General features: G+C 43.9%; 2 protein-coding genes across 5 annotated transcripts in view; one reads left to right on the top strand and one right to left on the bottom strand.

Annotated features, from left to right (window-relative positions):
• Positions 1–4,061, top strand: part of ATP6AP2 (ATPase H+ transporting accessory protein 2) — an 18,627-nt gene extending 14,566 nt beyond the window's left edge. The window contains exon 9 of one of the 2 annotated variants that reach the window (XM_084843920.1): positions 983–4,061. In XM_084843920.1, coding sequence (XP_084700046.1) covers positions 983–1,177 — 195 coding nt within the window. In that variant the 3' untranslated portion in view covers positions 1,178–4,061. The remainder of the gene's footprint in view (positions 1–982) is intronic. The other variant, XM_084843922.1, reaches the window with a different exon arrangement.
• C3HXorf38 (chromosome 3 CXorf38 homolog) lies at positions 2,808–24,083 on the bottom strand. 3 transcript variants are annotated; one of them, XM_084843924.1, is made up of 8 exons: positions 23,861–24,083; positions 22,869–23,023; positions 16,762–16,896; positions 16,015–16,137; positions 10,918–11,067; positions 9,446–9,613; positions 6,897–7,068; positions 2,808–4,805 (listed from the first exon to the last, which is right to left on the bottom strand). In XM_084843924.1, the coding sequence occupies exons 2-8, from the start codon at positions 22,959–22,961 to the stop codon at positions 4,771–4,773; spliced, it is 876 nt and encodes a 291-aa protein (XP_084700050.1). In that variant the 5' UTR covers positions 22,962–23,023; positions 23,861–24,083; the 3' UTR covers positions 2,808–4,770. The 3 variants fall into 3 exon arrangements, with proteins under 3 accessions (XP_084700050.1, XP_084700049.1, XP_084700051.1); XM_084843923.1 differs by lacking the exon at positions 22,869–23,023; XM_084843925.1 differs by lacking the exons at positions 10,918–11,067; positions 22,869–23,023 and having other exon boundaries at positions 4,308–4,805.

Below are 24,083 nucleotides of genomic sequence, written 5' to 3'. Positions count from 1 at the left end.
TAGCTACTGGATCTAATTTGTGTGTCATAGTATTTTGCATAACTCTATAGACATGGTAGATTCTAGACTACATAGGTGGACATGATGTAGAGCAAGTGCAACATTTTTTTTCTGAAGGGGTCCTCAAATGTGAAAAACATGAGCCAGCTGTTGCTCTTTAAATTTTGAAATCAAGAAATTAGGAAAAAGGGCCAGTTTGACTCTCTGAAATGTTGGCCATTATATTTCTAGATTGCTTCCATGAGGACTGGAAGCATATTTTAAAGATAGCCACAAATCACAGCATACTCCGGAACCCATGAACTACAGAACCAAGTGTCCAGAGCGCATATGTTTTCCAGGAATGAGTGGAAGATTTGTTTTTGGGGCTTTACATTAGTTGCAAGCAGGCACCCCCAATTCTACTCCCCGTAGGCAAGTGCCCTGGCCTATTGACAAGGACTCCCAGCAGCCCCTGCCAGACTATTCACCCAGTAATTTGAAAAAGGAAAGAAGCAGCAGGAGCTTCTCCTGCTTATTTCTTCCTTTGTTGATTCCTCAGTGGAAATGAAATCCCTGAAGCCCCTTGCACTTGTCAGGACTTGGGGAAAGTCATTAGCAGGCTTCAGCAATTAGACTCACCAAGGGAAATGTGGCACTGTCCTTGGGTGAACATGACAAGTGGCCCTTGGGAATAACCAGGGAGAAGAGAGTCATGACTATAGTTTTGGGCTTGGCCAACAAGACTAGTCCAAAATGTAGACCCCTGGTGAGTAGTGGGGACAGAAAATAAGCCAAGCTGATATTTGTGGAGCTGTAGCTGCAAGAACATAGATACTTGGTTACTTGATGCAATCAACTTCATACCATACAAAAACAATTACTTATCCAGAATATTTCTTTCTTTAGGGGGTGGGCAACTGCATGACTACATAAAGCAGCTAGCTATGCTCATTCCTGACGCCTTTCTTTTTTTTAACAATGCTCGTTTCCCTCCTCATAGAGCAAGCCTGAAAATCCATATAACCTGGGATATCCGTACAACTTCAACTATGCGGTTGTTTTCAACATAGTTTTCTGGATCATGATATGCCTTACTATAGCTGTGATTGTCATCTCCTACAGTCTCTGGAATATGGATCCAGGCTACGACAGCATCATTTATCGGATGACCAACCAGAAGATTAGGATGGATTAAGCTTCAGAGTCAAGCCTAGGAGGCTTCTTCCAGTGCTTTGGCATGGTTCAGTATGACTCCTTAGCACAACTATTTCTGTGAAGTATCCCCTTGTGTTTTCATTGAGGATATATTTAAAAGGTTAGCGGCGAGCGTGGTCAACTTTGCAGAGCTGTAACTGCAGTGCTATGAAATCATAAGCTAACTCCTGTAGACCATTTGTATAAATGATTCCATTTTGTGGCTGTGCAATATGTGTTGAGTTCTGGAGGTGCTCCCCTGTATTGCGTGACTGAACGTGTGAAACAAATGCACTGAAAGTAATTCTAGCAACTTGCATTGTTTTAAATTCCTTACACTGGATGTCTAGGATGTCCTCCTGGGACAGTATTGTAGATTATGACATACAGGTTTTGTTAATGTAAATACATTGTTGTTTGTAAAGATTTGGTCTGGTTTATGCTGAATCTTCAGTATAGAATCTCCTTTAACCTGAGCTGTTCTGTTAAATGGAACCTGGCTTATGTGTGTATGCCTGTGAGCCACCCTACAAACCTTATTCAAAGTGGAAGTTTTTTTGGCTAAATGCTCTGTACAGATCTGGAACAAACAAAAAACACATTGCCACAATAGTAAGCAGTAGAAATTGAAACAGTGAAAGATCTTGTAGTTAAATGTCATTGGATTGTTCTCATAATGATCTTGGCTTTATCAATACCCGGTTCTGTTCCAGGCTCCTCCTTTATAGTGTGATTGTGGACCAATTGTCAAATGGCACATGGTGGTTGCTAATCTTCGGCAAGTTCTGTGCCTCTCGTCACCACAAGTGTCAGCTCTCAGCATAAATTGCAACCACAACTAGAAGCTGTTCCCTAACGCACGCTGAAAGTTGAATCTTTCAAGTGGTTGTCGTATACCCGACTAGCATACTTTGGGACTGGATGCTGTCATATTTAGGGACATGAATAATTTCTTCTTGCATCAGTAGCACTGAAGAGTGTGTGAATAGGCTTTGAATTTAAAAAAATTAAAAGTAGACCGGGAGCAGTAAAAATGACAAAAAACATGTAATGGCTTCAGGGATGCTTTCTACATCAAACTAGAGATGTTACGGTAGGAATGCAGTATGTGCATGTGAATTATGTTCTTCAGCTTTATTCTCCATTCCTATAATACTGATTAGCTAGACCATGTGATATGTACATTACCTCTATGTGGGTGCATGTTGACACATGATGCATGTTCAGATGTACAAAAGGCATGGTCAATCTTCAGTGTGAAGAACTTAATAGATATTCTACCAATATTGTAGATCAGGGATTAGGCTGTTACCCTTGAGATGTTTTGGATTAAAGCTCCCATAATCGCTGACCATTGGCCATGCTGGCTGAGGTTTATGGTTGTAGTCGAAAGCATCTGGAGGGCACCAGCTTATCTATGACTGCTGTATAAATAGTTCATCATATTTCGGATTGTTGTTCACTTGACAAGTTAATAAATGTCACTAATTCCTATAACTCATAGGAGGCTTTGTACTAGCTTGTGATTTGGCCCAGTTCATATTAGGTGGTTTACTACATTAATATGTGAACTAAACAGTCATCCTGTTGTTGGGAAAGATCTTTAACTTCATCCTAGATTTTAACTGCAACAGGAACCACTATGCTGAAAATAAATTCCATCTCTGCACAGCCCTTGCACATTTATTGAGCACTTTTAGTTAAAGCATGACAGGAGTGATTTCCAGTGCACATTAACCATCTGCTCATTTTGGTGAAGAATCTCATATATACAAATGGCATACCAAAAATACTTGAATTCCAGTGGGGACAATCCATTTCTAGCAGTAGTTTTTTACAATGCTTTTCCTGCTTTAGTGTTTAATTTTCTATAGAGAGCTGCTAGATGAGAGCTTGTGTTCTGATTTGGCTAATGCCCTTCACTCTAAAACAAATGAATTCCTCACAATGATTGTTGGATACATAGGGGATCTGTAGGAAACCTGAAGACCAGTAAATCAAGGATCAGTTTCTTCTAACCCTAAAACTAATAATGGACAATCCCAAATGAGAGCTGAATTGAAAACAATCTGATAGGAGGCTGTGGGCGTAATCCAGTCTTGAGTTAGACCTAATCCCATTGACTTCATTTGTGTTCCCTCTGTCTATAAACTGTCCAGAATTCAAGTCTTCATTACTCTAGAGTGGGTGTCCATACATTAAGCTCTAATAATTCATATACTGTGGCAACAGAAGACCTTAAATGGGCCCTCAGGCGGATATTGCTCTTAAGACCCGTTGAGAAATCACTATTAACAAATTACATTAATTTCTATTGACCTTGAATGTGGCTAGTTTCTCTGGATTACTGCCTGGGTATGGAAGGAGTCCCTGGAAACTCTGACACAAAAGATATTACTGAGACAGCTGACAGAAGACCAGTTTTGTCTTAGTACTGCCTTGACTGCTTTGTTAAATTAGACAACGGGGATAACAAATGAAGGGAAATCATACCAAATTAGGTTACATAGTACAGTTGTATCAGAGTTGATAAATCTTTATCTTTTATATCAAGTCAGCTTAATAATTTGTTCAGATCTAAAACTTAAGGTCTGGTCAATCCTTGGCCTTCTGAACCTTAGCCTTCTAGTTACCCTAACAGGATTATTTTTTAATGCAGTTTCATTGCCTGTCTACCCAAATTATCATGCATGCATTATAGGATGTTCTCTAATTTGTGTGTAATAATAAATGTTTGACCCTACCAAAAATATCTGTGTTTAACTGTACCTAATAGATAATTAAGGCTTCTGCTTTTTCTTCATATCACCATGTCCCTCTGTCTGCATGCTTGGGCAATTTTAAGGTAGAAGCTTATTAGAAAATACAAATTTTTATGTGGTGGTATTTGCTCCTGTCTTCCTGAGGCCCTACATCCATAACAGCAATCCAGTGCATGTCTATTCAGAAGTAAGTCACATTAATTTCATTGGGGCTTATTCCCACATCTTCTTTCTCTTGTAACTGGAATTTCCGTATTGCTAATATAAATGTAAAGAGTCACAAAGCATTTACACAGAAGTGAAACAAAATCATCTGCCTTGTGTAGTAAGAGCACGCTGGGCTGAGCCTCTGAAAGTAATCCAGTGGTTTGGGAATTTTTAGAAAATAATTTAATGACAATTCTCCCTTCAAGTTTATTCTCTGACGTTCCAATATAACTTACAATACCCACATGCTTTATTTGAGCTGCATTTTGGTACAAATAGGGCCCCCAAGGCAACTTGCAATTAAAATGTAAAACAATTTAAAACTTTAAAAACGTCACCAACAGCAGAAGTAAGACAGGAGAGAATCTTACAGTGTGGTGATAATGCACTTAAAATACTAAAAAGCCATACAAAACAAATGTTTTAACAGCCTGCCTAAAACCAAACAAAGAAGGGGCCAGCCTAACTTCCTTCCAGACAGAGTTTCACAGGTGGGGTACTGCCACAGAGAAGGACGTATTCTGTGTTCCCACCAACTTCACCTTCATGGTTAAGAGGAGATCACCTTTTTACAGGTTCCCTCTGGATAATAATGCCTGGCATTTTCACAGTAGAGTCCAAATCTTCATTTCATACGCTTCCCTTTTTCTAAAGGAAAATCTAAAACAGATGCACAGATAACATTAACGTTACCTTACACTGAGTTTGTTATTTCAGTATTACTTACATACTGGGTACAATGCAGAGAAAAGAATGTTCAAAATTGAGGCCCATTGTGTTTCAATCGAACTTAAAACATAGCTGGGTTAAACATATTTAGCTTGTGGATAGTCACTTGAAACAAAGTCCCAGACTGATCACCTCATCTGGCAATAAAACTAATGTGAGAGTTTTGAACACGCAGCATGCAGGACTCTGACAAAGACCATACTGCACTGCATGTTATCAACTGCCACTATACCAGCTCAGCCAATTTTCATGTTGTTCAGGGAATGAAACAGTTTGCAATCCAGCTTTCTTAAGGGAGAGAAAAGTCAAGTTGGCTTGGATTAAAGCCTCACACAGCAGCAAGATAAGGACTGGGAACAGGTCCTGGAGCATAGGGGAGCTAAGGACAAGGGAACTCAAGAAAAAGACTGAAAGGTGAGTAAGCTTTGATCTAAGAAGAAACTGAAGGAAAGGTGTGTTGCAGATGATGCTTGAGGACAAGAGTAAAAGGTGGAAGGGAAATGAAAGGAAGAGCTAATTGGAAGGGGCTTTGAACACTCGGTACTTAACATGAAAGGACGAAGAAATGCCCAGGAAGTTGGTCAAGAGGTGGCTAAAAGAAGTAGGATACAGTAGGCAGTGGCCTGAAAAGCAAGAACCCAAGGAAATAATGGTGGCGATCTGGGGATGGATCCAGATTTAAGCTGAATCAGCTGCACTGGCAGAAGGGCCCTTCCAGCCCCCTGGAAATGCTACAGAAAGAGCCAGGAGACCTTGCTGAATGCAGTGAGCTGTGATGCAAGGAGAGGAGGGGATCTCCCCAAATTGGGCAGAGGGACCTTCCATGAGCAGAGCCCTTCTCATGGATCAAAGTCATGGAGTTGAAGAAAGGTTACAACAAGAAGTTGACTTGGGTGGCACACTACAGGCAAGGAGGAAGGGTGCATGCAAAGGCAAATGGAAGGGCTGCAGTGTGTAGGGCATGTAGGGTTGCTAGGTCAACTCTACTTTTCAGAGCTGCATAGAAGGAGTTGTCAGTTGTGGCTTCCACTGTCACTAACACTGGCCTAGCACTCCTAAAAAAGCAAACAGCCAAAAAGCGGGGAGGGGGGGTGTTGAATTGCACATTTATTTAAACTTACTGTGTGGTTCCTAGGCTACAGACTTCTCATCTTAATATATGTCCTTTCCTATATTTTTGCCTTCTGGCATCTTAAGTGAAAAAAAACTTTATTATTTATTTAGTTATTAAATTTATTAATTGCCCATCTGGCTGGTCACCCAGCCACTCTGGATGATGTACAGAATATAATAAAACAGTTTAAAACAAAATTCTACAATAAAAACATTTTCTAAAATACCCCAACCCACCCCAAATGCCTGCCTGAATAACGTTTTTAATGCACGGCGGAAGCTCATTAAAGAGGGGCCATGGCTGAGTTCCCTAGGGAGGGAGTTCCACAGAGTGGGGGCCACCACAGAAAAGGCCCTCTCCCTTGTCCCCAACAGTCTAGCTGTCCAGGCTGATGGGACAGAGAGAAGGCCATGCGAGGCTGATCTTGTTAAGCAGCCTGTCTGGTGTTGCTGGAGGCACTCCTTAAGATAGGCTGGGCTGGAACCATATAGGGTTTTAAAGGTCAAAACCAACACCTTGAATTTGGCCCGGAAAACAACTGGTAACCAGTGCAACTCCTTCAGCACTGGAGTGACGTGATCTCGCCGACGGCTGCCGTTAATCAGGCGAGCTGCCGCGTTCTGTACCAGCTGCAGCTTCTGAACCGTCTTCAAGGGTAACCCCACGTAAAGCGCATTACAGTAGTCTAAACGAGAGGAGACCAGGGCATGTACTACCGATGGGAGCAGATGGTCGGGAAGGAAGGGGCGCAGCCGCTGTATCAGATGGAGCTGATACAGCGCTGTCCGGCTCACATGCAAGTTCTTTAAGCTTTCTATATGATTGCACTATTTCTGATAAAATGTTGGCATGCTGTGAAGCTTACTGGAAAAACAGAAAAAATTATAATTTAAAATGCATGCACTTGCCTTCATCTTTGTCCTCTTCATAATTAACTTCCTGGGTCTCTTTTACTGATTGTTTTTGTCTGTACAATTGTTGTACTAGGTCTTCAAGGTTCTGCATTTCTGCCTGCAGACTTCTCTGAAGATCACTGTTGTCCTGTAGGAAATCTCTTGCAATTTGTATTCTGTTTAAATCCTAAGAGGAAGAAAAATACATAGTGCATATCTTAAAAAGTGAAAGGAAAGAATGGGAATCCTTTTTCCTATGAAGGGCTGCTGGCCCATGGAAATCTCAAATCAGGCAGCAGCTGATGGTGGATAGAACTAGAGTCAGATCCAAAAGTAGATGAAGTTTGCAGCATTGCATAGCGTGTTCTCTCTCTCTTGCTCTCTGCTACCCCATTCCTTCCTTCTCTCTCTCACACCCACACCCACACACACACGATGCCCAGAAGGGTGGTCCAGAAAGCAAGAGTGGGCCTGTAGCATCTGGAAAACAGGTTTCCACACCAGTTCTGAAGGCCCAACTCACCCTTAAAGCTGAAGCTAGGTTGCTAAAATGGAAAGAGCCATGACTCTCTGACAACAAATCAAGGGATGAAGTGAGTAATGGTTGGCATCGATGTGCCACAATTTCTGGCAGCAAGCCATTTGCTGACAATGCCAATGGGGAAGATGAAAGGCAGCACAAGAAGCCCATTTTGTCTCCAGGCTGTAAGCTTACATTCCACCCTTCATGGCTTTGCTGTGTACCAACGCAATGCGAACAAGAGAAAAGTGAATGCTGAAAAATGGCTTTCTCCCTGCTGGTTGGAGTTCAGTTCAGACACTGAGCGGTCTCCAATTCTAGCCTCCACCTAGACTGGGGGATGCCTCTTTCCCTCTGCACCACACCCTACCCTGTTCAGCAGGGTCCCCAAACTTCTGGGGAGGAAGGTGTGGGGGAAATTGCTTCCACCAGCCCAGCTACATGTGCTTAAATCTGGAACTAGTCACTTTAGCACATGCTCTCGCCTGCTATTTCCATGCTTCTTTCTTCAGTCAGGGTATCTGGCATCACACTGCTTTGTCTTCCCTTCAGGGTCAAAATCGTTCTTAACTAATTTGTGTCTGGGGAGGGAGCGAGGCCACTTCAGCAGCTAGCTGCTCTCCGCTCAGTGGCAGGACACTTCTTATGTAGTTCTGTGGATGCTCAGTTTTGTTCCCATAGCAAGATTCAGACTTGTAGAACCATAGAGTTAGAAGGTATCTTGAAGATCATAGTCCAACCCTGTGCTCAATGCACAATTTGTAATGCAAGAAGTAGCTACAGCATCTATGACAGATACGTAGCTGTCTATCCTCTGTTTAAATACTGCCAGTAGAGGAAAACCCACCACGTCTTGTGTCAATCTGTTCCACCATCAAAGAGCTCATAGCGTTAGGGCATTTCTCCTAGTGTTTAGCTAAATTCTGCTTCCCTACAATTTCCACCCTGTGGTTTTCATCCTGACCTCTGACACACAGAGAAAAACTCTGTTCCTTCTTCTCCGTTACAGCCCTTCAGATACCTGGTAGGCTAAACATACCAGCTCTTTCAACCATTCCTCATAGGACTTGGTTTCCAGACCCCTCAACATCTTGGGAGTAGACACAGCCTTTCCAAGTGGGCCTCAGAAACTAATAGGCATATTTGAACTGTCCATTTTATTTTTGTTGTTTATATTGATCTGACAAAAGTAAACAAAGTAATCCTAAAAGTTCAGTCTAAAGTTCCTACATTCTTGCACAAGCTAGCATATTTGGGTTGGAAAATGTACCCTATTCTCTTTCAATTGAAATATAAAATAGGGCATGTTCATTTTTCACAGATGTGCGGTTCTCCAGCACTAGTTACCTATAAGTGGGCAAACATAAGACATTGACCTGGTTTGCACAATCAAATCAGCCCACCATGGCTTACTTGAGCCATGGTGGGTGCCAGCTGCCATTTTTAATACACATACCGTGGCTTGTTATGTCATGCGAACCCGGGCAGTGTGGGTTATGTGAGGGTTAAACAAGCTTTGCATGACCCTAGAACCCCCCCATGCTGCATGTTATAGGTGCATGTTATGGACTGGTTTATTAACCCATGGTGGCTTTAGTGTGACATGTGAACTGGCCCAATGTAAAATGGAAGTTCCATGTCTCTCCTAAAGGCCACACAGGTCTAAGCCTGCTTACTTCAACTATCTGCCCAGAATAGAGACATGCTAACCGAAGAAAGAGAAGCTGTGCAGAAGATAGCTGGAGGATGGTGGGGAGGGAAGAATCCTTGTTCTAAATTTCGATTGAGTAGTGTTAAATACTCTGGGAAATGCATTCTCAGTAGGCAATTGCATTTTGTACCCCAGTAAAAAACTGCCCAGCTATAAAATTCAACAGGGATGGTTGGAGCTGAGCTGTATGAAATATTATTTTCTTAACCAAGGAAGAAAATTGGCCTTCTTCCAATGCATTCTGATTTGACCTCTCAATAGACTCAGTTTCCTTCTTAGGAGTGATAAACTTGAAAAATCTAAACCTGCTTTAATATTTCCAAATTGAGTTACCTCTTCGGACATCATTCCTTGCTCTTCCATGAGAAGGCTGATTTCATGAAGTCTCTCTCTCATCAATTCTGCCTCTATTTCACTGATCTGGCTTTGGCTCATTTCACCTTCCAGTCCATCAAACTGATCTTCCCCTGGTACATGAACATCCCAGTCAGATGACAGAAGCTATTTGGTTGGTAAAAACAACAACAGAAGCTATTTGGTGAGAAAATAATGACCTAAGAGACTGGATTTCAAGACCAAGTCCCATAGGTAATGTTACACAATATTTGGTAAGCAGGATACTATCTCCAGTTATTGCAATACTGCTATTGTGACTGCTGTCTGGAATGTGACTGTGAACACCTTACGCAGTTCTTTGGACCCCAGCCCATGTTTGTGTCATTAGAAATAAGCGATACAATGGGTTGTATCCAGTGTTAGTCTAACTTAAGTCCCATTAATTTCAATGGGTCCACCCTAAGTAGGACTAACAGTGGATACAACCCAATTCCACCAAACTGAGTGAGGCCAATCAGTTTGTGAAACTTCTTTTGAAACATTTTAATGCATTTATTATTAAATGTATATCCTGCTTTTTTCCATTTGCAAAGAACCCAAGGCGGCTCACATGGTGATCCCCCTCCTCTCTATGTTACGCTCACAAAAACCCTGTGAGGTAGGTTAGGCTGAGAGTCAGAGACTGATCCAAAGTTACCCAGCAACCTTAATAACTGAGTAGGGAGCCACTCTAGCCACTACACCATACTGGCTCATATTTAGGGGAGGTTCTAAACATTATTTGGAGGCTATAATGCCAGTGTAAAATTACATATTTAAATAATCTAGCCACTTTTTAAAAAATGGTGGACATCAACAAGGCTGCACTAATGTCCCTGCATTCTGAAAACATTTGTTTAAAGCTTTGTTATTTTACAACATAGCAAACTGTCTCAAAACTAAGGGGAGTTTCAAAAGCTACTTTTGTGATATTGAATAGAGTCCTGCTATACAAAGAAAAGCAAGTTTTAAAAAAAACCCACTGGTGTGCCCCAAACCATTTTTGTATCCTGTCTTTTGTATTCTCCCACATGAGGTACATAACTAACCAGCTTTTTTTTTTAAGTGCTAAACAGGATAATGTCTGTCTCCTCCCTGTAAGGCTATCTGCTATGCAGCAGGCTTTATTCTACCATCTATTATATGCAGATAGAATATTGCACTATTGCTAATGAAAAGCCACAGATTTTTAAATGGTAATTGCAATAGTTAAACTAAATTGTATCAATCTACACAAAATCCTGAATCAACAAATTCTGAAACAACCTCAGGTACCCTGGATCATACATAAAAGCTCTCAATTTAGACTGCAGTCCATCTGGCCAGAGACTGTGTCATTTCAATATTCATTGCAGAGCTTAAACAAATAATAATTATTAATTTATTACTATTATCAGCAAATTACAAGTGGGAAGAACTGCTGATGTCACCTTTTCTATCCTTCTACAAACTGTCTGAGCCTCTGGAACATGCTGAAATTCAGTTAGCAAATTCTGAAGATGATTTCCAAACTCTTTCAGCCAGGAAGAAGATACTTTCATATCTGAAGAATGCATTAGTTCATTGCGACACTTAATCACCTAGAGATGTGAAATGTAAAGCAAAACAGGTCAACTGTAAACCCAGGGGCAAGGGGGCAATTCTTAAGTTGTAGCCCTGTACTGGGGGCAGGGGGTGGGGACTAAGTGAATTATGAGTTCCCACACCAGAATCACACATAGTCATTGATGTTACTAGCATTGAAACACTCCATGTGGTAAACACCTTGCAAGTGTTATGGTCCCTGAATGAAAGTACCAATGTTCCTTTAAAAAAAAAATTAAATTAAGTAATAAATACAACATTACAATCATTTAACCATGCTATACGTATGTGTGTGTGCGTGTCTATAACTATAAATATAAATTCCCCTAAAATATAATAAATATCATCAACCTATAAATACTTATAGCATTTTTGCAATAATCATATACAATTTTTCCTATGACCCCTTCACTTATTCTTCTTAGACTAAATTATACCCAACAAAGTATATGGATTTATTATATCCTGAACTTTCTTATTCCAAAATCCTATAAAATCCACTTTCTTATAAAGTTGTTCTCACGTTGTCTCCCTTCCCTAACCTGTAACAAATTTGTTAACTTGATCTTATGGACCATGGGTAGGCTGACCATACTTCCTTGAGACAAAAACGGGATATTGGGATGTCAAAAACGGGATGGGGTTATGTAATGTCCCGCTGGAGAGTTCCGCTGTAATAAAAAAATAGCTAACAGCCTGTTGAACCGAAATATGAGTCTGAAAAGTCCGAATCAAACTGAATGTAGGGCAGAAAGAATCTCTATGGGCGGAATGATGGTAGTAATAACAGTAAGGCTCACCCTCCTGGCTCCCACATGCTGAATGGGGCTTAGCAACCGCCTCTTGAATTCCCCGCCACTGCAGACAAGCAAGGGGGCGGTGTCTGATTGTCGCTAGCTCAAGAAGCCTGGCCCTGACTGGATAAAGCAAATGGAACTTCCTCTTTCGCCACACTAGTAGTTTTACTGCACGCATTGATTAGCATAGAGCCTTATGATAAACGCATTCAGTTTTTTTCACAAAAAATTAAAAACAGGACAAAATTGTCATTTACATTAAAACGACGGGACGGTCAGGAAATATGAAAAAACAGTACTGTCCCATTTAAAACGGTAGGTATGGTCAGCCCATGGGTGGGCAACACGCACCAATGTTGCCCCCCTACCCTGCACAGCCACAGCCCAAATCTGCAGGGAAAGAGGGAGTGCAGGTAGAGTCATCCCTATGTACCCACTTTCTCAGAAGAATTGGGCTCCCGTCAAATAGTTGTTTAGCAGGAGCCCAATTCTAGAGAAAGAGGGTGTGCGAGGAAGGTGCTGTTGCACTCCTGTCCTGCTTGTGGGTTCCTGGTCAACAGCTGGTTGGCCACTGCGTGAACAGAATGCTGGACTAGATTTTATTTATTTATTATTAAATTTATTAATCGCCCATCTGGCTGGTCACCCAGCCACTCTGGGCGATGTACAACATACAATAAAAACAGTTTAAAACAATAAAATTCTACAATAAAAACATTTTCTAAAATACCCTAACCCACCCCAAATGCCTGCCTGAACAACAACGTTTTTAATGCACGATGGAAGCTCATTAAAGAGGGGGCATGACGGTGTTCCCTAGGGAGGGAGTTCCACAGAGTGGGGGCCACCACAGAAAAGGCCCTCTCCCTCGTCCCCACCAGTCTAGCTGTCCTGGCTGATGGGACAGACAGAAGGCCATCCGAGGCTGATCTTGTTAAGCAGCCTGTCTGGTGCTGCTGGAGGCGCTCCTTAAGATAGGCTGGGCCGCAACCATATAGGGTTTTAAAGGTCAAAACCAACACCTTGAATTTGGCCCGGAAAACAACTGGTAACCAGTGCAACTCCTTCAGCACTGGAGTGATGTGATCTCGCCGGCGGCTGCCTTTAATCAGGCGAGCCGCTGCATTCTGTACCAGCTGCAGTTTCCGAACCGTCTTCAAGGGTAACCCCACGTAGAGCACATTACAGTAGTCTAAACGAGAGGAGACCAGGGCATGTACCACCGATGGGAGCAGATGGTCAGGAAGGAAGGGTCGCAGCCGCTGTATCAGATGGAGTTGATACAGCGCTGTCCGGCTCACAGCTGACACCTGAGCCTCCATGGACAGCTGGGAGTCCAAAATGACCCCCAGGCTGCAGACCTGGTCTTTCAAGGGTAGCCGTACCCCATTCAACACCAGGTCAACATCCCCCAGCCTCCTCTTGTCTCCCACCAAAAGTACCTCGGTCTTGTCAGGGTTCAGCTTCAGCTTATTCCTCCCCATCCAGCCACTCACCGTCTCCAGACATTTGGACAGGGATTCTACGGCCAACCTTGGTGAAGATTTGAACGAGAGGTAGAGCTGCGTGTCATCCGCATATTGATGACACTGCACCCCAAACCTCCCCCAGCGGCTTCATATAGATGTTAAATAGCATCGGGGAGAGGATGGAACCCTGTGGCACCCCACAAGTAAGTGGCCACGGGTCCGAAACCTCCTCTCCCAGTGCTACCCTCTGGTACCTGCCGGAGAGGAAGGACCGGAACCACCGCAATACGGTGTCCCCAATGCCCAACCCCTCCAGGCGGTCCAGGAGGATACCGTGGTCAACGGTATCGAAAGCCGCTGAGAGGTTGAGGAGAACAAGGAAGGAGCATTCACCCCTATCCAGAGCCCTCCTCATATCATCCACCAAGGCGACCAAGGCCGTTTCTGTCCCATGCCCAGGCCTGAAGCCCGATGATGGACCCTTGGTCTGATCCAACACGGCTCTTGTGTTCTTATTCACACACACCCTCTTTCCCTGCAGAATCAGTATGGGAGAAGGCGCAATCTCAGTGCGCAAGGAGATGTTTAACCTCCCTATCCCTACATGCTGGGGAGGGTGTGTGTGTGTGTGTGTGTGTGTGTGTGCATGCTCTTGCATGCCCTTGTGTACATGGTGTGTGTGTGTATGTACAGGCATGCTCACAGGTGTGGTCCCCAACACACTGCCCACAGGCAAATGCAGCCTTTGGGAGCAAACAAGTTGCTCACCCCTGATACAGACCATGTCCCACATCCTATTAATCCATTCATCAACGGGAGATTTATTTTTTTCCAATTATAGGGAATAACAATACAAGCAGCCGTTAATACACAAACCATCAGTTCCTATCCTCTTTGTGAACTATTTCCTTAACATAACAAAACAAAATTACCAATGGATGTAATAATAGATTATATCCCATCATAGCCTTAATCTCTTTTACTGTTGCTATCTAGTCACTTTTATTTTTTGGACAAGTCCACAGAATATGATAGATATCTGCTTTTCCCAAACCACACCACCAACACTTATCATCTATTATATAATAGTCCCACCAAATGAGTTTTCCTCTGACCATTCAAATGCGTAATGAAAACAAACTTTCCGAATCCAAACATCGAAGCTGGATTTTTAAAAAAAGGATGTGTGAATTGGGGAAGAATTTGTTTAAGTATGCATTTGAATGGTCAGAGGAAAACTCCTTTGCTGGAACTCCTACAAAGCCTTGTAGATCACACTCCTTTGGTGTGATCTACAAGGCTTTGTAGGGGAATGCACGTATCTTCGCGAAGTTACCAATTTATTACCTAATACATTTAATTCAATCAAGTCTCACTCAATAAGCACCAATGTTTCTAGTGGCCTTTCTCACATTGTAATCAACCTTAAGTCTATTGTACTTTACCATATTTTATTTTACATCTGAAGGCATACAAGATCTACTGGAATGAAAAGAGTACTCTGAAATCAATTATGCCTTTTTGATAAGTATGAGCAATTCATTACTTTAGAAAGATGTTCAATGGCACTGTTAAGTATGACAATAACTCCTTCTAATAGTGAACTGAGGTGGTGAGTGCTGACAGACACAGAGACAAAATAGGTCCACTGAGAAACAAGAGGGAGATACCATATGCTTGGGGAGGCCTTGGGTTTCCAGAAGTACACACTTTAAAAATAACAGCTAAGGAAGCAATCCCCCACCTCCTGCAAAAAAAAAAAAAAAGAACAATCCAATGAGGGCAATGTCAGTTGGAAAAGAAAAACTGAAAAGGAGGGGAGGGGATAGAATGAAGCATTCTAGAGGGCATGTCTGGCACCCTGAATTGTGAGGGTTACTCTTATTAGGAAGGCGAGGGCATACTGCAACATTCTGTTACAGGTCCCACTTGTTCTTGTCTATGACTGAACTGTCTCCAGGTGTGGCTACTTTATTTGGAATTAGAGGACGAAGAAAGGAATGAGCAGACGGAATACAAATCAAATAAATATTGTTTATTACTCCTGACCATTCCTCATTATGTCCACATATGGGTTTACTTTTACTTAACACCCAAGTGAAAATTCTGGAACCATGGGAGACTAGCTGGTCCTGTTATCACTGATGTTCCCAAGGAATAGTACTCACTTCAGCCTTCACTGTGGCTGGCTAGGCTGTAGAGAAACATCTGCAAAGAATCAGTCCACAAATGTTGGCTTGGCAACCACTGACTCCTCTCACCCCCCTCCCCCTGCTGAATCCTGAAGAAGTCCCTCTAGAAGTGAGAGATCACCCTTTCCCTCTCCTGAGTAATCCATGAACTGCAGAGAACTTGGGAGAAAGGTGGTGGTGGTGGTGGTTTGTCTGTCTGTCTTTCTGTCTTTCATTTCTATATTGCTCAGTAGCTGAAGAGCTCTGGGCAGTTCACAACAATTAAAACTATAAAATACAGCATAAGATCTTACCTACCTACTGGGCATTTGCAGTGAGATAAGATCAAAGTTCACACACAAAGAACTCAGGTGAGAGATACTGCACATGGGCAGGGTGCTTGCCAGAGTGGAAGGGGGAGTCACCTGTGGCGACCTGGTTAATGTGTGAGTGAACCCTGCTAAGAATCAACACAAGGAAGACATCAACATTAGTTGTCGGATTACCTCTCTGACTTTCTTCTGATCGATATAGCTGAAGTGATCACAGAAGGTGAAAAGGTTTAAGAGCGCTGATGCGTCACACTTGTCAGGGCCACAGCAATCAGCTTTCCCACGAGGCATGTAAGCCTATACAACGAAGAATACCACACGTAGTCGATTTCTTCATTTCTGTTTCAGAAGCTAGTAACACACTGTTTCTAACTAATCATTACATCAGCGTTCAAGGTTAGCAAAAAGAACACAGGGCTTGGAGCTGCGATACTTGGTTCTAACCTTAGCTTTGCCAGGTACTCAGCAAGTGGCTTTCTGCAAGACTAAAATAGTGGTGTACTTAGCATTTGTAGTTTTTTTTTCTCTTTACAAACTCATATGGTACACTGTTTTTCTGAAGGGTCATTCAATAATATTTCACACTGTCCAAGAAGAAACATTTAGGACTTCCCTGATCAACTTTATTACCAACTACTGTATAACATGTACAGTATAATGCCCTCAGGCCATCGCTGCCTCTGGAATCTGAATTATGTTCCATTTTCCAAAATAAAGAACCAAGACTGCAGATGGAATTCTTAGCTCTGATGTTAATTGCCTTTCAAGACTGCTTCAACATGCTTTTCATGACATTTTGATTGTATTTATGTCTATTTCACCACATGTACATATGTTGGAAGACGCAACAAGGTACAGTTTCGCAGAAACTGGCTCTGCCTTTGAAATCTATTCGAAGAGATAAGAACCATCAGGCATTACCTTTGCAAGCTCCCATGAGTTAGAAGGCCAAAGCCAAGGTCTGCAGTTTCCCCAGTTAACCTCCCCGGTCCTGTGCATGTGATGACTCAAAATCTCCTTTTTCCATTCTTTACATAAGGAGCAGGCAGGCTGAAACTACAAAGCAAACTAAGCATCAGTACAAGCGACCTTAAAACATATGAGCTGCATTTAAACCAGTGGTTTCACATCTTTCACCCAAGAGGGAGTCTCAAAATTTAATTTGGATTTGCCCTCAATCCCAACAAGGGCAGGTAAGAGAATTCTACAATATGGAAAGGAACAGTTGCCAGTCCCCCAAATTGACAAATTACATTTAAGCAAATAACAGAAAACGGAGAGAAAACAAAGGGGAATACTGAGGAAAAAATATCAATAATCCCGCCCCCTCGACCCCATCACAAAGCAGGGTCAAGGAATGAAGGAATAGGGTTGTTTACTGCAGCAAATAGGCAAACGGTGCAGGGGAGGTTGAATTATAGTCAAGGGGTTATAGCCTTAATAGTTCTCTTGCAAGGGTTCCAGTTCCTAAGGGCATTCAATAGAACCCTCCATGTGCATGGAAGAGCAGTTGGCAGGTGGGGCCTCCGCAGTGCTGCAGTGGTAAATTTTGAAGTGCAGGCACTCATCATGACAGTCCCCATAGCTACGCCCCCAAGGAGGGTCCAAAAATGTAGGCAGCTGCATTGGCTCAGCTCCCTCCCCCCCTCTGTATTCAGTATGTCTTTTGTCTGACATTTTGCAAAGCTATTGGGTCTTAATTGCCCATTCCAAGCTGCCCCCAAATACTGTGCATTACAGCAGCGATAGCTTACAACAATATATTGTTGCTGGGGAAAATCCATTTCCCTACCAGGTACTGTGAGGATTGCAGCTAAGTTCAGAGGGGAAAGGGAAGCCTGAGGGGGCTGGCAGATGCATCACACCTGGCTCAGCTGCACCACTGGGCCTCTGCTAAGCAGACAAGCAGACCAGTTCTCCAGGGCTCCATCCGCATGGGGCTTTTACTCCAGTTCTACTCCACCCCCAAATGGACAGTGTCAGATGACGCACACTGCTCTCTGTAGCTAGCCTGGCGTTTCTTGCCCTAAATCTGGTTTCTTTTCAAACTCATTTTGTGTCGGATATTCCTGTCTCCGTGGCTTCAGTGCAGTGTAGGAGTCTGTGTGGCCTCAGCTGGCTTCAGCGTGGCCTGGTGGAAGCAGTGCTGACTGGCAGAAGGGAAAGTAGCGTGGGGGGGGGGGGCAGGCATGGAGAGAGCACAAGGGTAAACATGTCTACCTGGAAGTAACTCATTGCTTTCAGTTCCACGTCACTGCCCCTCACTTTAAATAGTCGAGCTTGGGAGTGAGGGCAGGGGAGCCTGCCCTGCTGCTTTAAAACTGCAGCTACTCAGGAGCACAGATGAGAAACAGTGGCTCACTGCCTCTCACTTTAAATAGTCATCCAGCTTGGGATAGGGGACGGGAGCCAGCCCTGCTGTTTTGAAGCTGTGCAGCTATGTTAAGAACATAAGAAGAGTCATGCTGGATCAGACCAAGGGTCCATCTAGTCCCACATTCTGTTCACACAGTGGCCAACCAGGAACCAGCTGTCGACCAGGAACCCACAAGCAGGAAATGAGTGCAACAACACCCTCCCACCCATATTCCCCAGCAGCTGGTGTACATAGGTTAATTGCCTCTGGTACTGGAGGTAGTACATAGCCATCAAGACTAGTAGCCATTGATAGCCTTTTCCTCCAGGAATTTTTCCAACCCCTTTTAAAGCCATCCAAACTGGTGGCCAGCACCACATGCTGTGGAAGCAAATTCCATAGTTTAACTATGCGCTGTGTGAAGGTACTTCCTTTTATCTCTCCTGAATCTCCCACCAATCAGCTTCAAAGGATGACCCTGGGTTCTAGTATTTTTTGAGAGGGAGAAAAATGTCTCCCTTTCCACACTGTGCATAATTTTGTAGACCGCTATCATGTCTCTCTTTACCCTCCTTTTTTCCAAGCTAAACAATCCCAGCTGTTGTAACCTTCCCTCATAGGGGAGATGCTTCAGCCCCTTCATCATTTTAGTTACCCTTTTCTGCACTTTTTCCAATACAGTATCTTTTTTTAGGTGAGGTGACCAGAACTGTACACAGTATTTCAAGTGTAGTCGCAGCACAGATTTGTATAGGGGCAGAATGATATTGGCAGTTTTATTCTCAATTTCTTTTCTAATTACGCCTAACACGGAGTTTGCCTTGTTTACAGTGGCAGCACACTGGGTTGACATCTTCATTGAGCTGTCCACCGCAACCCCAAGATCTCTTTCCTGGTCAGTCACCGCTAGCTCAGATCCCATCAGGTTCTACTTGAAGTTGGGATTTTTTGTCCCAATGTGCATCACTTTACACTTGCTTACACTGAACCGCATTTGCCATTTAGATGCCCATTCTCCCAGTTCGGAGAGATCTTTTTGGAGCTCTTCACAATCCCTTTTTGTTTTAATCACCCTAAATAATTTGGTGTCATCCACAAACTTGGTCACTTCACTGCTCACGCCTAACTCCAGATCATTTATGAACAGGTTGAAAAGCATTGGTCCTAATACAGATCCCTGTGGGACCCCACTATTTACTTCCCTCCATTGGGAGAATTTACCATTGATTCCCACTCTCTGCTTTCTGTTCTTGAACCAGTTACTGATCCATAAGAGGCCCTGTCCTCTGATTCCATGACTGCTAAGTTTGCTCAGGAGTCTTTGGTGAGGGACTTTGTCAAAAGCTTTTTGGAAGTCCAAGTAAACATTGCCTGCCAGATCACCCCTGTCTACATGTTTATTGACAATCTCAAAGAACTCCAAAAGGTTAGTGAGACAGAAGCCGTGTTGATTCTTTTTCAGCAGGGTTTGTCCTTCTATATGCTTACTATTTTATCTTTAATAATGCCTTCAACCAATTTACCCGGAACCAACGTTAAGCTAACCAGCCTGTAATTTCCAGGATCCCCCCTGGATCCCTTTTTGAAATTTGGTGTTACATTGGCCATCTTCCACTCCTTTGGTATAGAGGCTGATCTTGGGGACATGTTGTATATTTTGGTTAGAAGACCAGCAATTTCATATTTGAGTACTTTGAAAACTCTAGGATGGATACTATCTGAGTCTGGTGATTTATTTGCTTTCAATGTATCAATACAGTTGAGAACTTCATCTTTTGTCACCACTATTTGCCTCAGTTCCTCAGACTCCCTTCCTGAAAGCATCAGTTCAGGCACAGGTATCTTGTCCTATATCTTCTGCAGTGAAGACGGATGAAGAGAATTCATTCAGCTTCTCTGCAGTCTCCTTATCCTCCTTCAGTACTCCTTTAACTCTATTGTCATCCAGTGGTCCAACTGCCTCCCTAGGTGGTTTCCTGCTTCTGATATATTTAAAGAATTCTTTATTGTTGGCCTTGAAATTGTTAGCAATATGCTCTGCAAAATGCTTTTTTGCATCTCGTATTGTTTGCTTGCATCGCCTTTGTGCAAGCTTGTGCTCCCTTTTGTTTTCCTCACTTGGGCAAGACTTCCATTTTCTGAAGGAAGCTCTCTTTTCTCTAATTGCTCCCTTTACACTTCTCATTAACCATTCTGGTGACCTCTTGCACTTGGTGCTACCTTTCCTAACCTTGGTGCTACCTTTCCTAAGTCCAAGGTCGCTTTCCCTCTGGTCAGTTCTGTGACCAACTGTTCTAGGGCACAATCATATGGGGCATCGAAAAATTTAACCTCTTTATCGTGACTGGAACATGCATTTGTCCAGTCAACGTGGGGGTAACTGAAGTCACCCATTATTACAACACTTCCTTGTTGGATGGCCTCCCTGATTTTGTTTTCCATCTCAAGATTACTCTGAGCATTCTGGTCAGGGGGACGACAGCACGTTCCTAGCACTAAATTAGTTTTGGAGCCTGGTACTGTCACCCACAGCACTTCTGTGGAAGAGCCTACCCCTTTTAGGTGTTCTAGTCTTCTTGACACTGTGCCCTCTTTGACGTACAGGGCAACGCCTCCTCCAGTATGCCCTTCCCTGTCCTTCCTATAGATTTTATATCCAGAGATGACCGCATCTCACTGGTTCTCTCCATTCCACCAGGTTTCTGCAATGCCCACTATATCCAAGTTTTCCTTTAAAACCAAGCACTCCAACTCTCCCATTTTGACTCGGAGGCTTCTAGCATTTGCATAGAAACATGTATACACAGTGTCCCTCCCCAGATGCCTCTGGCGTGTGCATCTTTTGCTATGAAGGAGCACAGCTAAGAAACGGTGGATGCTAGGACGGCTGATTTCCATGAACATGAACTCAAAAGCATTACACTGAGCCCATTTTTGTGGGAAGGGGGGGGAGCCTATTGATTGGGCAGTTAATATACATCAAAGACAACGTGCCAGTCACTCTCCCTCCTCACCAGCTCTGCACTCTCTGCTCTCAGTGCCTCTTGCACTCCCACTCATTCTGTTCAGTCTCCAGGCGGCAGCAGCTGCCTGCCTGCCTGCCTCATAAATGTGTCTGTGTGTATGTGGGGCATACAGGGTTTGTCATGAACATCTACTGGTAAGAAAGTCCTGCACTGCACTTTGTTGAACACGCGAGGGAGGGGGAGCAAGCCTCCACTCATGGGCTGCCCCACACCGACACAATTACTGACAATTACTGACGTTCATTTCTACTTGTGGTAGGACTTGCCCACCCCATCCCAAATCATGAGCTTCAGTTCCCATATACACTTCAAAAGTAGAGGAATACAGCACCACATGTACCGTGGGAAGATCTAATACGATTCTGTGAAAATGCAGATTTAGCCCAAAACGCTTCACAAAGCATTTCCATTTAGATTGGCCCCAGAACTCTCTCCTTTCCTTGAATTCATCCTTTTTAGAGTCTCACTCGGCACCTGGGTAATTCCACCTTCTCCACCCACAAATGAGCAAATCTGTGAATTTTATTCACGATTCCAGTATAATGTGAACCTGAGATGCATGTCAGCTTTGCTGTTACGGAACATTTTTGTTCACTATGGTGCCCTGCTGCCTTAAGCATGCCCCGCTGTTCACAAGAATACTGCAGGAGTCTTGAAGGAAACTTTTCCCATCCAGTAGCTTTTACCATCAAGGAAGAAGTCTGAAGCAGCACAACAAACACGGTGCCAGTTTGGCAGCACCCTCTGCTGTCATTCTTGCAGCCGACCAGTACGGGCCAGCAGTTATGTGGGTGGCAACATGAAGTCCAACCATATGAAGGATGCTCCATGTGACGAGGCATTTGTGCACAGTAGGAAGCTATGGCCAAAATGAAACCCCCAAAATTTAGAAGTTTGGAAACTTCTAGGAGGAACTAGGAGAAAATCACCCCCTTCTCTGCTTTCTCCCAGCAGGCGCATTCTGAGAAGAACTCTGGATCCAACCCATCAACTTTCATTCTCCTGAGATATTGTCAAATTCTAGGTCTTGTTTCTATTAGCAGCAAGGCGTTTGTGCTGAAACCTTGATGGAGCATGAAGCTGAGCCATGAACCATCTTTTGCAGTCAGTGCAATATCTTGCATCAGCAGGACGGAGATCACTGACTGCTCCAGCTCTCTCTCACTTCAACTTGCCTGGAAGGATTTCATGTTGGGCCTGTGATCAACACACAGTTCTACACACAGTTTAACAATCCTCCATCAACTAGGATGCTTTGGATCAGGATCCAAGGTGCACAATTCTCCACAGAAAAATGGAAGTGCCGCAAAAGCTAACCCCTAGAAGCTTACTATGATGTGAACACCTGGGCCAAAAGGCTCATTTGATGCTCCTCCTGTGATACCATAGAAAGATGGCAAGCCCAATACGTTGTTTAATTTCCAATCCCACTTTTTAAACCCCACAAAGGAGAAAAGCAGCTGGTAGAGGATGAATTTGGAGCACAAAAACAACGTGTGGAGCACCTCATCTCCTCACTTCCTCTCTGTTCAAGAACAAGTAAAACATGAAAATGACACTGCATTTTTGACCAATCAAACCCAACGCATCACAGGGACCATTTTAAAAAACCTACTCGGTATCATTTATATTTATGACTAGCGCACCTGAAATATAAAGAAAGCATCAAGATATGTCGGATAGATAGCAGTTTCAAGGCTGGATGTTGTTGCTTCACTCAGAACTAATTTGGCAACCATCTTGAATATATTTAATTTCTCAGTGGTGCCAGGTAGCACTCCAACCACTGTTTCACATCATACTGCAACAGAAAATGTGATCATCAAAACCCCGGGCAAGCAGGACTTCACAATTAAATAACTGAAGTCCCGCAATCAGACCAAAGGAGCCCCAGAAATTAAGGTCTAGCTAAAGAACCGGACTTGTTGCAACTGAGAACTAGTAAAAATATAGTACACTATAGGAAACCATGAAATATACAGCGTGAGGTTCTCGCCTCTTTTCCACCACGTCCCTCCTTACTGCAGAAGCGGGCGCTGGCTGTAAGAAGCCCTTGCGGCAGGTAGAGCTCTTGTTCCGACATGTGGAGCCGAGTTCTTTGTTCTGCCCCACACCGGATGCGAGTCGGTGTGCGCCTTTCCCCGGATGTGCGCGCCCGTTACATTTAAAAGCAGTTTGGGGCAGGAAAATGCCCAAGTTTAAGCGGGAAAATGCTGGGAGGGGGCTGCTTAATCCTCTTAGCTGTCTTTCTGCTCAGAATCATCCCCCACGCCCCTCTTTGAGGACTGCTCGGAGCAAAAACAGTCAAAGAGGAACCGACCAAGCGGCCTCTCGAGGCTTTCGGACATCGGGGCCGCGTGTCGCGCCTACGTTGGTAATGGTCAAGTGAGGGGGTGTCTGGTTGCTCCCGAGCGCGTAATGGCGCAGCCCTATGCATGTTTAGACATGCTGGCTGGGAATGCTGGTAGTTGTAGGACTTTCTGCTGTCCAAACATACGTCGGGGCGCCCCCTAAGTCGGCAGAGAGGCGCTTGGACGAGCCCAGCGTTACGCAGGGCCCGGCACAGGTGCGTCTGCAGAGGCGACGGAAGAAGAGCCCTCCTAGAGCGGCTCTGCCGTGGGGGCGGGCGGCGGCTCACCTGCTTGCCTCGAGCGATGCAGCGCCCGCTGCACCGTCCACCCAGCGGGGCCAGGCGAGCGACGAGCTGGCGGTGAAAGGCGTGGATTTGCTCGCCGGCAAAGCGCTGCAGCGCGGCCCGCAGCAGCAGCAAGCTGTGCCCGGCCTTCACCCAGTTCTTGTACTCGGCGCAGTTGAGCCGAGCGGCCAGTTCCGCCAGCGCCATGGCAAGTCCGACCCGGCCC

This window comes from Heloderma suspectum, chromosome 3 (assembly GCF_057233095.1).
Source record: "Heloderma suspectum isolate Gila_16-S chromosome 3, 16-S_ref, whole genome shotgun sequence".
In the NCBI taxonomy this organism is placed as follows: domain Eukaryota; kingdom Metazoa; phylum Chordata; class Lepidosauria; order Squamata; family Helodermatidae; genus Heloderma; species Heloderma suspectum.
Note: the sequence above shows the minus strand (reverse complement) of the source record. Positions and strands in the feature narration are given on the sequence as shown.

What these genes read in the sequence shown, in the direction of transcription:
- C3HXorf38 (XM_084843923.1), bottom strand. Translation starts at nt 24,064, where the DNA reads ATGGCGCTGGCGGAACTGGCCGCTCGGCTCAACTGCGCCGAGTACAAG. An exon ending in AAGGAATGATGTCCGAAGAG is followed by an intron (nt 7,069 to 9,445) that starts GTAACTCAATTT and finishes TCTTCCTCTTAG; the next exon opens with GATTTAAACAGAATACAAAT. An exon ending in TGAAGAGGACAAAGATGAAG is followed by an intron (nt 4,806 to 6,896) that starts GCAAGTGCATGC and finishes CATCTGTTTTAG; the next exon opens with ATTTTCCTTTAGAAAAAGGG.